Consider the following 12,272-nt stretch of genomic DNA (forward strand, 5'->3'; position numbering starts at 1 on the left):
TTGCACATTACACCAAAAACACTCAAGATGATACACAAGCATGTACCAGTCCACACATTTACAGTGTTTTCTTTGGACACAAACTATAATTACAGCAAATGTGTCATCACTATACACTTAGGCAAAAGTGATAGCAGGCAGGTACAATGGCAGAGTGAACAACTGTAAAGTTAAGGTAACTGGATGATTAGTTACGTGTCCCTCGATCACTTCTATGCAAAATCAAAATCATGTCCCTCGATCACTTCTATGCACAAGTAGGATGACACAGGCTGCCAAAATGAAAGTTTGCATTTTATTAGCAGGTTTGCTTTCATGCACACTTGTATCATGATAGCACAGCTTGATACAGAAAAATAAATCAGAACCATACGTAACACAGATTATTAAAATTTCGTTCTACTCCACACTGGTAATTCAAATAAAATGCCAAATATAAAACCAAACAAAACTCCAAAATATGCAAAAAGACAATCAGTTTGCAACTACATATCAGATTAAATAAAAAAAAAAACATTTAACTTATTGACTAAAGTAAAATGCAAGCTGTATTAAGTTTTGGTTTGAGCCGAGTTCTGAGTTCCTTCGGGTCATGTGACACCCATGAACCATAACAATGTTTGAAAGGAGTTCTTCACATACTATGCCCAAAAAATGTATATCTTCTAAAAGACAGCACGTACAGCATAATAGTCCAGTTTATAGACACACTAATTACTGTGTTCTCGCTCTCAAAAATAGTGGAGAGAAAATGTTTTTACAGAACTGCTACAAGGCATGAAAATGACTGAATCGATAACCATGGTTTTGTCAACATTTTCAAAACTGTCTCTCAGACATACTCAGTACATCCTGGTATGATTCAGACCAAAAACCTTTATGTTATAATTCCACATTTTGATCCTTAAACAAAGCCACAAAAACAAATTATGTACACATGAGATACAAAATTGTGTGTTTTAATAGGTGAATGTGTGAGGTATGTGGAAGAGTGGTGAAGTAACAGCCCGTTTCTGACAGTAAGAGGTGACCTCAATTAAAAATTCTCTTCAGAAAGTAAGTCGCTGGTCTCTTTGTTTCAGCTCCTCCACCTCTTCTGGACTGAGATCATTGCCCTTCAGCCTTTATTAGGAAAGATGAATGTTTTAGAGTCTGGATTATTAGGCATTTATCCTGCCTCCATAACCACTTATCCAGTAAAGCCATGTTTCCCAACCCGGTCCTCTGGGACCCCCAGACAGTCCATGTTTTTGCTCCCTCCCACCTCCATATTAGACAGTCCACACTTTTGCTCCCTCCCATCTCCATGGGAAACACTGCAGTAGAGGGTCGTGATGAACCAAGAGTCTATCCCAGGAGCACTGACAGTAGATGGAAATGAAAGCATAAAACGCTATTGCTGGGTAGCAAGAACACTACCCACTGCCAGCAATATTGCATATATATATAGGAGTGATATTCTACAATAAGCATATTGTGATGCATCTGACAGAAAGGGTCTTTCTGTGAAATATCATAGATTAGAACAGGGGTGCCCAACTCCAGTCCTGGGGGGCCAGAGCCCTGCACATCTTTGGGTTTCTCTTCATTTAACACACCTGATTCAACTCCTTGTGCTAATTGCCACACAGCTCTTGACCTGAATCATTTGTGGTGGAACAGGGAAAGAACTAAACTACACAGGGCTCCACCCCCGCCCAGGACTGCAGTTTGACACCCCTGGATTAGAATAATACCAATTACACATACTGTACTTAAAATGCAAAAATAAGGAAGCAAGTCGGAACCCCATGACCCTGACAAGGAAAAGCCTTTAGAAGATTGAAGGATGGATGGATGGATGGATGGATGGATGGATGGATGGATGGATGGATGATTTCTGTAAATGCTCTTATGTTGTCTAAATGCTCTGGAGTAAAACTGGAAGGGCAGGAGGTCTTACCAGACTGCCTTGACACTGGTGTTTGTTTGCAGTGCTTCCAGTAGGCACTCAATACCCTCCCTGGTGATGCAGTTCTTGCTTAACCTGTTAGAAAGACAAAACACAGCTGGAGGAAGCATGCAGGCTGTGAACGTGAAAAGAAGTGAGCAGATTTAAAGGGAAAGCAAAGTCCTTCTGGCCACACTTAGACAGACAGGAGCCCATATAAACATCCTATTCTGAAGTTATCCCAAGCTTGTCTTTATCCAAAAAAAGTAGAAAAAACTCCACTTAACAGTTAACTCAGTTCTTCAGGTATTGTAGGTTGTGAGGTGTCAGATGGATAATGTCAGTCAACCGTGCTGTAGTTTAAAACATAGGCCAAAGGATCGTCCCTCAACCCCAAAAGCTGATGCTCCTCAAAGCAGCCTCACCACAGCTCCTCCAGACTCTGGCTTGTCTTGATCAGTTGTGCCAGAGCTCGTGCCCCAGCGCTGCCCACACCGTTGTCTACCAGGCTGCAAAAGAATGCGGCACATAAAAACCAAATGAATACAGCACAGAACCAGAACAGCGCGGCCCAGCATAGACCAGCTTGCAGGGCGGAGGGAGCCCAGGAAAAGCTCATACACAGGCTTCCATTTAGCTAAGCCCTTAATTAGCCTTGATTAAAATACAGATTCAATTGACCATACATAAAACCACAAACTTTTTAATCATATTAAGACAAACTGATATGACTTACGAATGCATTTGTGCTAATAAAATGCCTTCCCTTCATTTGATTATTTCTGGTTCTACATTAATTACGTGGCGACTTAAGTGACTGAAGGATGGGTTAATTTTAAATGTTACAGGGCTATTTACAATTGTGTAATTATTGATTTAGTCAAATAATTAAGGCTATTACTATTCTTAAAAGGACAAAACATTTAGAAGCACCTCTAACATTATTAAAACAATTATAGTTATCACGATGCTTAAGTTATATATCCCAAACAAAGGAAAGTAAGCCCAAAATTATTGCTTTTAATACATTTGAATCTGCATTGTAATCACAGCTGGAAATTAAGGTCGCCCACTTGCCTGAGGTGAGGAATTTTGAAGTCGGGTAAGTGCAAAATCACTGAATACTAGCCTGATGGCTACTGGCTGGGCTACATTTTTTCAAAACTATGTAGCCCAGCTACAGAAGATCCACCCGGATTGCAGTACAAAATAAAATCCTCAGACACCTGTTGTTCTGACACAATGGAAGCACAACCTGACCCAGTGCCGTTTCCAGTGGGAAACAGGTCATTGATCGACAACTCTTGCTTTTCCATGGAAATCCAGTAAGTCCAGGCCTAGTGATCTCATGATCTCTTGCTAACTGTGCAGAACACAGAGAGGAGAGACCAAACACCGGCAAATTTGCTTATTCCAACACATAAGTACTACGGGTCAAATAAAACCCCCCACACACACACGTGGTCGAGGTAGGACCAGGATGGGGGGGGGGCACGGGTACAGGATGTGGTGGGTTTGCAGCACGGTGAGAAGCAGAGGGCGGCGCTGATGATGACCCCGCTGTTACCTGAGCCACACCAGATGGCAGTTGCTCTGCAGTGCTTCGGCCAGTGCTTCAGCCCCCCTATCTTTGATTTTGTTCCCCCACAATCTGGGAAACAGGTGGAAAACAAATAAATAACAGGCTATCGTCTGTGTTTCTCAAAACGAAAGCAAATACTTGTGACTGTATTGGTTTCAGCAGAATGAGACACTAATGATCAGTGTCTGTAGCCAAGAAGTGCACCAGCTTAAAACGGGAAACCCCTAACACACGTAGCCCGAGTTTATTAAATCAGCATTGTTCTTAAAATGGCTATAAAAGCAATATCTGGCAAAGCATCTATGGTTAAAGACATGTTAATATAGGTTTAGTGACAGATACGGGTGTTCTTGACAACCTGCACAAATGTCGATTTACTTGAGTCATTTTGTGAACTAAAAGAAAAAAACATTTCCCGTAAGCAGATCACTTTGTTCTCAAAAAATTCATTATAAATTCCCCCCGAAAAGAGTACCATAAAGGACTTATCCAGGAATGACATATTATGCAAGATTTTGTCTTAGAAAGACCAACCAACACTTCAAAAATTTTAAATGGGAAATTCATAAAACTAAAATATTTCAGTGCTAAGGAACATTCCGGCTCCCAGGTCAAAAATCTGAATGTAAGCAAAACTTGTAACTAAGACAAAAGCTAAACTAGTGCTGCATTCATGTGTGTTATTGCATTTTCTGTGTAGTTTCAGGTGTTCATTGATGACAGTTTCATAGCTAACTGAACAGTAAATTACCACTAAGCCTAATCTGTCCTGGTGCAAGGAACCAGTGCGGTAGTTCATACATCTTCAAGTTCTTTTAATATGTACATAAGGAATGTCTATTTTTCCCAAATTCCTGAATACTCACCCAAGATATTTCAGAGAGGAGTTTTCTTTGAGTCCTTCTGCTAGAAGCTCCGCTCCCACCGCTGTGATGTAATTGTTTCCCAGCCTATAACACAATTCCTGCCACATCATGAGAGATTCTCCCTAAACACTGTAGCCTTCAGGAGCCCCGCGGGAAAGATGGACTGAACAGTCCATACAGGCAGATAATCCTCACTTTTAAGAGGCGAAAGCGGGCCACTTACCTTAATGCCAAAAAATTCTGCTTTGCTTTGAGAAGTTCAGCAAAGTGCACCATGCAGGCATCAGTTAGCTTGTTGTTGAAGAGTCTGTGAGAATGACACAAGGTTCCTTTTAGTTTCATTTGTCATAAAAGCAATGATGTTACTGTTTTACTCTATTTCCTGCCCTCCTGAATCACATTGCTGGTTTGTCATCTCACTGTTTTCTAATTCACTGACAGCCTTAACTAATCTGTTTATTGAATCTATCGGACAAATTAAACAATGCCTATCCAAATCTGTAGTTGAGGACTCCCTATAATTTCTCATGTATAAATCGTATGATTTTTTCTTAGCTCTTTAAGCAATAATTAAGGGCTTTATTAATCTATATTAAGCTAAATTCTAGAGTAGGCTGTGCTTCTTTTAGCAAATGATCCAATAATTATCTGAAACACTCTTCTACTGTCCATTTTAGAGGAACATTTTTTAGTAGTTTATTAACTTAGTTTCTCTTACGAAATTACAGCAATTTATTCAAATGACACAAATTCGGCGTTACATGGAATAAGTAAGTAGTGTGATTGTGCCATTCATTCAATCAAGTGTTAAATCAAGACAACTGAGTAAAATGGGATAAACGGCAACTATACACTGTCATGATTGTTGTTAGTAAGGGGGGGGGGTATGATGTGACCTCAGGTAAGAACCTTTTTAATACTGATTAAACTGGGCAATACAAAGTAAGTAGATTACTTTACTAATGCAATATGGCGCACTCACGCAATCTTCCGGAAGTTCTCAAAATGAACAGCTTTCTCTGTGAGTTTCCGAATTCCTTCATCCGATACATTGTTGTTCCTGAGACTAAAGAAATTGAAAAATCGGTGTTACACCAAAGAGAGCATTTAAGAAACCAGTTATGTGTTAAATGAGAACTGAGTCTAGTCACATTTCCTTTAAGGTAGAGGCTCTCAAATGTTTGGTCTGGCAACCCGCCAAAAACTGTTTGTCAAGTTCTGCGATGAATTTTACCAAAAGGAGGGTTGGAGGGGAGTCCCCACTGATAGAGCTTGCTAACAGATTGCTGGCTATAAAATGTATAAAATGTCGAGCTTGGAGAGAAACACTCCCCTGACCCTCGATTTGAAACTTTTTTTTTTTTTGGCACTTTCAGAAAATCATCTTGCGACCCCAAATGGAGACCCACAGTTTGAGAGCTGCTGGGACAAACCCAGCAGTGGGATTACAGAGCGACCGAGCGAGACTCGCGGCCTTACTAGAGTGAGTGGCAGACCCTTATACACGGCAGCAGCTGCTCCACACCCACATCCCCCACGCAGTTGTAGTCAAGCTGCAGGCCCACGGGGCTGCGGAGGTGCTGCAGCACGTAAGCCAGGGCGCTGCACTCCACAGGTCCAATGTTGCAGTAGGTCAACTTGAGATGCTCCACCTTGAGCTTGACCACAGCGCGCCGGGCCATGGCGCCATCCTGCATCTCGTAGATGCACTTTATCAGCCAGACAAACTCGGGCATGGCGTGCATGCTCTTCTTCTCACCCTGCACTGGCCGCGGGATGGAGCGGAAGTGCCTCTGGAGGCCCTGGGAAAGACCTCTCACCACCTGCTGATGCTTTCTGTCCAGGACGGATGCTGGACACGACTGCATGAGGAGGCCACGGTGTCGCTGTGACAGCAGTCCGGACACAAAGGTAGCCATTATCTGTAAATTGGGGCGCTCAGCTTCTGATGTGTGTCCTGTGAGTTCAGGGTCCTGATGGGGCAAACACGGCATGGAGCAGACACCAGCCAGTGAGGGTCTCCGTTTGCCCCAGGGGCAAAAGAGCTTAAAGACAGCTGAGCTGTCAACATCGTCCCCGAGGATGACGAAGAGAGCGGCGAAGAAGCACTGCATGGTGACATGTAGGAACTCGTAGTGTTTCGCCAGGGTGCAGAAGCTGTCGCTGCGGATCAGGAAGCCCGTGGCCACATCGTTGTCCGTCACTCCATATCTCCGTAGCTCCTCCTCCGAAAAGACGTAACGGGCCGTCTCAAGGCCCCGCAGGGCCAGGCGGCCCAGACGCAGCACCATGTCCGCATATGTGCCAGCCCAGCCGCTCGCCAGGGGAAGGCGCAGAGGGCAACGCCGCTGCAGGAAGTGCTGCAGGATCATGATGTAGACGTCGGTGAAGGTTTGCAAATGGCTGCCCTCGCTGCCTAGCAGCTCCCTGTAGCACTGTGAGACGATCCAACAGAGGACCGGGACGTGGCAGAGGCTAAAGAGCGCTGTGTTGCTGTGGAGAGACTGGAGGACATGGCTGGTCAGACCAGGATCGTGGTGCTGCTTCCGCAAGAAGCAGTCGATGCTTTCGGGGGAGAAACCCTTAAGTGTGACCTCCTTGCGGATATACGTCCTAAGCGAGGCGTCGAAGGCCTCCGGCCGGCTAGTCACCACCTTCTGCACGCCCTGCATTAGGCAGCCCTGCAGGAGGCTAAACAGCAGGGCGGCGACAGAGGCCCTCTGTGTGGGGCAACAGACGCGTTTCTCATCTGAGAAGCGCAGGCGAAACTCGTCCAGCCCATCAAATGTGAAGAGCACCCGATCCGGGTGGTCCAGGATGAACTGGAAAAGCGGCTCCAGGTCCCGGTCGGGCCAGCAGCAATGCGAAAAGAGGAGGTCCCGGACGGACAGCTCCTGCTCCTCCGCACTCAGCCGACGGCAGCTGAAGGGAAACAGGAGGATCCAGTTCTCCAGTGTCACTTCCCTGGCCCATAGCAGGTGCAGTCTCTGCAGCAGCGTGGTCTTCCCACTGCCCGCCTCTCCCAGTACCAGTACCGTGTCAGCATCCTTGTTGAGTGTTCCCACCTGGCCCAAGATGTCCTCCAGCCCAATGGGCCGCTGAGCCTCCTCACCGCCCTGGGACACCTCCAGCAGGCCCTCCGTGTAGACGTCGTCCAGGGACAGGCTGCCTGTGCCTCCGTAGGTGTTCAGGAAGTGAGACTGCGCAGCAACAGAGCTCCTCAGCTTTTTCTGGTATTGTAGAAGTTCTGCGAAAGTGGAGGAAGGTGGACTTGATATCAGGAAGCCAGCCAGCACCGAGGTGGTACCAAGACACAGGCAGGCCTGGTCCAGATTGTACAATAAACACAGTAGACCAGTAGAGTTCATCAGGTGACCATTATGGTCAATGAAGGCCAGGCATCATGAAGCCCAAGAAAAATGGAGGCATGTATACGTGTGGGGCCACGAGGGCATTGACTCAAGTTGAAAGCTGATTGGTACCTGATGAGCTCCCTGACCTGTCACTTATCAATTCAAAACATACCATTGGTTAATGATAATGTTGGTCCCTCTATATGAATTATGGCTCCTCTTATGCTCTCCACTTTAAAATATCCTAGAATCACCCCTGAACATGTATATTTGTTATAGTGTGTGAAAGATGCAAATGACTTCAGAAGTGCTTGGAGTGAGGGTTACGGGAGCTGCTACCCGCAGGGAAGGTCTGCCCCGAGTCCTGCCACCTTAGTGGTTTTTCCATCCGTTCAATGAACTGCAGCAGACCTTTTGCCGCACATTCGCCCTTCGAAGCCACCAGGTCCAGAAGTCGCCTCGCCTGAAGGAGTGAACAGCAGGACTTTCATTACACCCCAGTTTTTATTACAAAGCAGAGTGCAAGTCCTGTTTTGGGTCAAAGTCCTGTTTTGGGTCATTTTGGCAGAATTTGACCCAATCTCTTGCCTGCTGTGCAGGGGTGTTGATGGGCAACTGCACTTCGTCGCAGTCGTAGGTCGTCAGGTTGCCAGACGCCACTAGGGCCCTGAGCGCTGCTCCAATGCAGGACCGCAGCTGGGCCACGAGGCATGGCCGCTCACTCCGCAGCATTTGGGTGGCTGTGGAGGGGCTAGGTCTGTCAGATAGGAGAGGATCACCGCCGCTCTCCCCCAAGGACAGGCTCACTTTCTGAGCCCCGGGGAGGACCTGATCAAGGGCCACCAGCAGGAGCCCACATGTCTCCTCGCCTTTGCTGGCCACCACATTCAGCAGCTCCCTGGCGTTGGCACACAGTGGCCGGCCAGGCGGGCACAGGGTCTGGTAGTCCTCCCACTGCAGCACGTCCCAGGCCAGGAGCCGGTCCAGCACGCTCTCCAGGATCTCGGCAGTGCCGCTGGAGCACAGCACCTGAAGCAGGCCCACCCTCTGCTGCTGGAGCAGCCGACAAGCACTCATACCTCATACCCGCCCCGGCTGCAGGCCAGAGGTCGCCCTACGGCACACCCAGGTTTCCGTGGGCATGTCTCATCATGGGCACTCGCTCTGGCACCTGTAGGGGGACATTTTCAACAGATCTTCTGAGGTGTTCTACCTCCGTGTTGCAGGGTATGCAGAAATGCATTAAGGCAATGGAAAGTATTGAAGGTATAGAGTATTTGACTGTGTTGTGAATGTCTTCCCTGCAGTCATTCACAGCCCTCGCCCGCCTACTTTATTCAAAATCGGTACACCATATCAAATGGGCTTAACTGATAATAACTGGTCATCAGTGCTTACAATTAGACTTGCCACATCTTCCCAGGTGATATGAAGCAGATATACGCTGAGATCCCAATCAGCAAAGACTAATGCACATGAACAGACAGGTTTTCCATGGAAAAAACAATTGTAGCAGTAGATGAAGTTTTTTTTTACTCTGGGATATACAGGAGTTCTTGATAACGGTTTTTTTTATTGTTTATGTCCCTTAAAGCAACATTATTAATATTATAATGATCCAGTCAGAAACACCAACGGTATTTTCATTTCAAACGCTAAAGATCATTCTTTTGTTTCGATCCGAAACAAAAGTTAGAAATGCGTGCTACTTTTCTGTTATTTCCCGTCTTATTGTGATTGTGAAATGTAACATTTTGGTTCTGACTACAGTTTACGTCACCATTTTACTTCGAAACCAGACAAAACATTTATAAAAAATGTGAATAAACGAAAGTGCGGTTAACCCACATTAGGCAGGTCGCTAACGAGTAACGTTATTAAAAATAAGGGTAAATGCATTTTTATAAGTCGTAACGATTATTTCATAATAGAAACTGTAACATAAAAGGAACATCAACTTACTTTTCAGTAAGCGTTCGTACCATCGCTCCATAAAGCAAACTACTTGAATGTGATTTTCGGACGGTCGCACCGTCGGTTTCGGGCGAGCTCTGCCTACTTCCTCGTTCCTGACACGGAACAGTGATCGCTGGGTTGTTGTCACGGTAAAAATGCTGCTGTCAAAAATTTACCGTGCATGACCAGAAAGGATAGGCTACTCGTAATCTGACTTAATTCAAATGCTTGGAATTGCATGGCCGCATTATTAATATTAAGGAGTTTTATGGTGTAAATGTTTGATTCGGTTAACAAAACAACGGTCATCTATAGACAATACAGACGGGTTGTTTTACTTCAACGAAGCGTGTTTAGTTCAATAAACGGAGAACCAGAGACCAGGTAACACTTGATAGTCTCTGGAGTATTGTTTCACTGGACAATCATTTAAACTTTTAAATCAAAACCATTAAACAAATAAGTGATGAATATGAACTTCAGTATCCTCGGTTGGGGGTAACATTAGGAGCAGATTGGCGGGCTGGCAGCCAGTTCGGCTTTCATCATCTCTGTAGGCTACACTTTAGATGCTTCTTTTCTTGCGGTGCATGAATTCCCCGTGACTGCTTCCTCCGAGGAAACGCGCTTTACGTTCACTTCCCATCTTCTGAGCAGCGATTTCGGGTTTTCCTTATCCCTATAATTAAGCATTTTGAGTATCGGCGTCATCGCGCGAACGGCTAGGCTACGTTTATATAACCAATAAACTGTCATTTTGGTACTCGGATATGGAAAGGAAGAGGCAAGGACGTGATATGACCTCCGATGAGCTGATCTCACCCCAGAGATTTAAGGTTTCATCGAGTAATGAGTCATTGTCACCCTCATAACGAAGCTGACTTTATTTTATTGTTCGACCATTACACCACTGTGACACAACAAAACTAAAGATATAAAGATAAAATGTGCACTTAGTTCACTGATTTTTATATTATTTATCTATCTGTTTGTTTATTTCTGCAAGTGTTGCCCGAATTGTACCCAATAAATACCTGAATTTCTAAAACATGTAAAGGGCCTTAATACAGGGATAAAACTGTATCTTACGTTTTCCTTTTAAAGTGGAGATTCCTGGTCAGAACAATGGACCAAATTAATTGATGTCAGTTAGTCTAAAATGGCGTAGGTCCTATATTATAATAGATATATGGGCCTATAAACTGAACTGTCAAAGAACAGCTACCCCATAGGTTTAGTAACGGGCCTGTTCAGCTGCCCGATAACCAGTGCTTGAAATGGACTGGTACCTCTTCAGAGTACTGGGAACGTTTCCTTCGTATTGGCACCTCTACCGGTAGAGAATAACAAGTTGAGTGCTGGCACCTGTTTTTTTCACACTTAAAGCACGGCCAAAACACATTAGAAACTAATTAAAAACTGTATTGAAATTTCCGCAAAGGTTAAATATAACAAATATTAAGTAGACCTACAACGCACACAAACAGCGGCCAATGTTTGATACAAATAGACACATGGATAAAATGAATACTATGTCGGATACAATCACTGATCTGACGCCCCGTCAATTGGTTGCGGTCAGGATAATAAAAAGAACAAACGATACATGGGATCTTGCCGACGGTTAAGTTAAAAGAAACTTAAATAAATCTTATGAGGCTGCAATGCGTGTGGATACCGGTAGAGGATGCAATCGTGTTGAATTTCAGTTAGATCAATCTCGCATCGGGGAATTCCTGAAATATTATACGTGGTAATGCATCGTATTGTTTTTCGTTCTGTAGAAAAATTAAGGAGGTAGCAGGGGAATTTATAGCTATTGAAAAGATCAGGGGCTAAGTTAAGCTTACCTGGGGCTTGACTTTCTTTTTTGAGGAAAGCTAATTGGCATCGATGCTGCAATACTCGGGGCTAGAGTTAAAATACTCGGAGATATAGCCCCGAGTCATCGGACCTAACGACGCCCATGGGAAGTACATTTGTTATAAACGTATTTCAATACGAATAAAAATGCAGTTTGGGATTTCCTTTCATGCTGTATTGTGATAAGTGATACAAAGTCTGGGGGAAGCAAAATTCACTTTGTCTGGAGGACCCTGGTGAATCTGGTGCCTATGTACTTCAGGTTGTCCCTCCATTTGTATTCATTTTTGAACAGATAGTGTACTGTATTTTGAGTCCTACAGTGCTAACCGAACATAATATACCAAAGTTCCGAGAAATTGGCAAATATAACAGGTATGAAGTATGAATTAAATCAACACAGTTGTTGAACAAATCAAAAAGGAGGAGAAGCTGCTGGATTATGAGCAGTGCCGAGATGCTGTAACATTCAGGCACCTTAATTCTGTCCGCTTATCCTAAACGTGGCTGTGGGGGAGGGGCTCTACCAATCCAAAATGGCATAGTGTGCAAAGTGCACACTTTTATTTATCAGACACTTTTATCCAAAGCAACAAACTACTACGTTTCATCATCAGTTAGAGTAAAGAGTCTTGCTGAAGCATTCAGTAGCCTTCATATGCTAACACCATCGCAAGCTACTGGCAATGTAGCCTAACCGTTTATCTCTGAACTAGGGCTGA

The 12,272-nt window shown here is 44.6% G+C and overlaps 1 protein-coding gene across 2 annotated transcripts; it reads right to left on the minus strand.

The window, feature by feature from the left end:
• Nucleotides 1-281: 281 nt before the first annotated feature.
• On the minus strand, nt 282-10,099 carry nod2 (nucleotide-binding oligomerization domain containing 2). 2 transcript variants are annotated; one of them, XM_049030654.1, is made up of 11 exons: nt 9,694-10,096; nt 8,320-8,902; nt 8,071-8,194; nt 5,858-7,625; nt 5,361-5,444; nt 4,602-4,685; nt 4,379-4,462; nt 3,498-3,581; nt 2,356-2,439; nt 1,943-2,026; nt 282-1,122 (listed from the first exon to the last, which is right to left on the minus strand). In XM_049030654.1, exons 2-11 carry the CDS (start codon nt 8,806-8,808, stop codon nt 1,050-1,052), a joined length of 2,958 nt encoding a protein of 985 aa, XP_048886611.1. In that variant the 5' UTR covers nt 8,809-8,902; nt 9,694-10,096; the 3' UTR covers nt 282-1,049. The 2 variants fall into 2 exon arrangements, 1 of the variants encoding a protein (XP_048886611.1); XR_007400708.1 differs by having other exon boundaries at nt 1,065-1,122; nt 2,218-2,439; nt 9,694-10,099.
• Between the last annotated feature and the right edge of the window lie 2,173 nt (nt 10,100-12,272).

This window comes from Brienomyrus brachyistius, chromosome 11, assembly GCF_023856365.1.
Source record: "Brienomyrus brachyistius isolate T26 chromosome 11, BBRACH_0.4, whole genome shotgun sequence".
NCBI lineage: Eukaryota > Metazoa > Chordata > Actinopteri > Osteoglossiformes > Mormyridae > Brienomyrus > Brienomyrus brachyistius.

Bases quoted from the DNA above. Each gene is read 5' to 3' on its own strand.
- nod2 (XM_049030654.1), bottom strand. From the start codon at position 8,808: ATGAGTGCTTGTCGGCTGCTCCAGCAGCAGAGGGTGGGCCTGCTTCAG. The intron at 7,626-8,070 runs GTAGCAGCTCCC...CCACTTTCGCAG, and splicing joins GGGGCAGACCTTCCCTGCGG to AACTTCTACAATACCAGAAA. The intron at 4,686-5,360 runs GTGAGTGCGCCA...TCATTCTCACAG, and splicing joins GAGAACTTCCGGAAGATTGC to ACTCTTCAACAACAAGCTAA.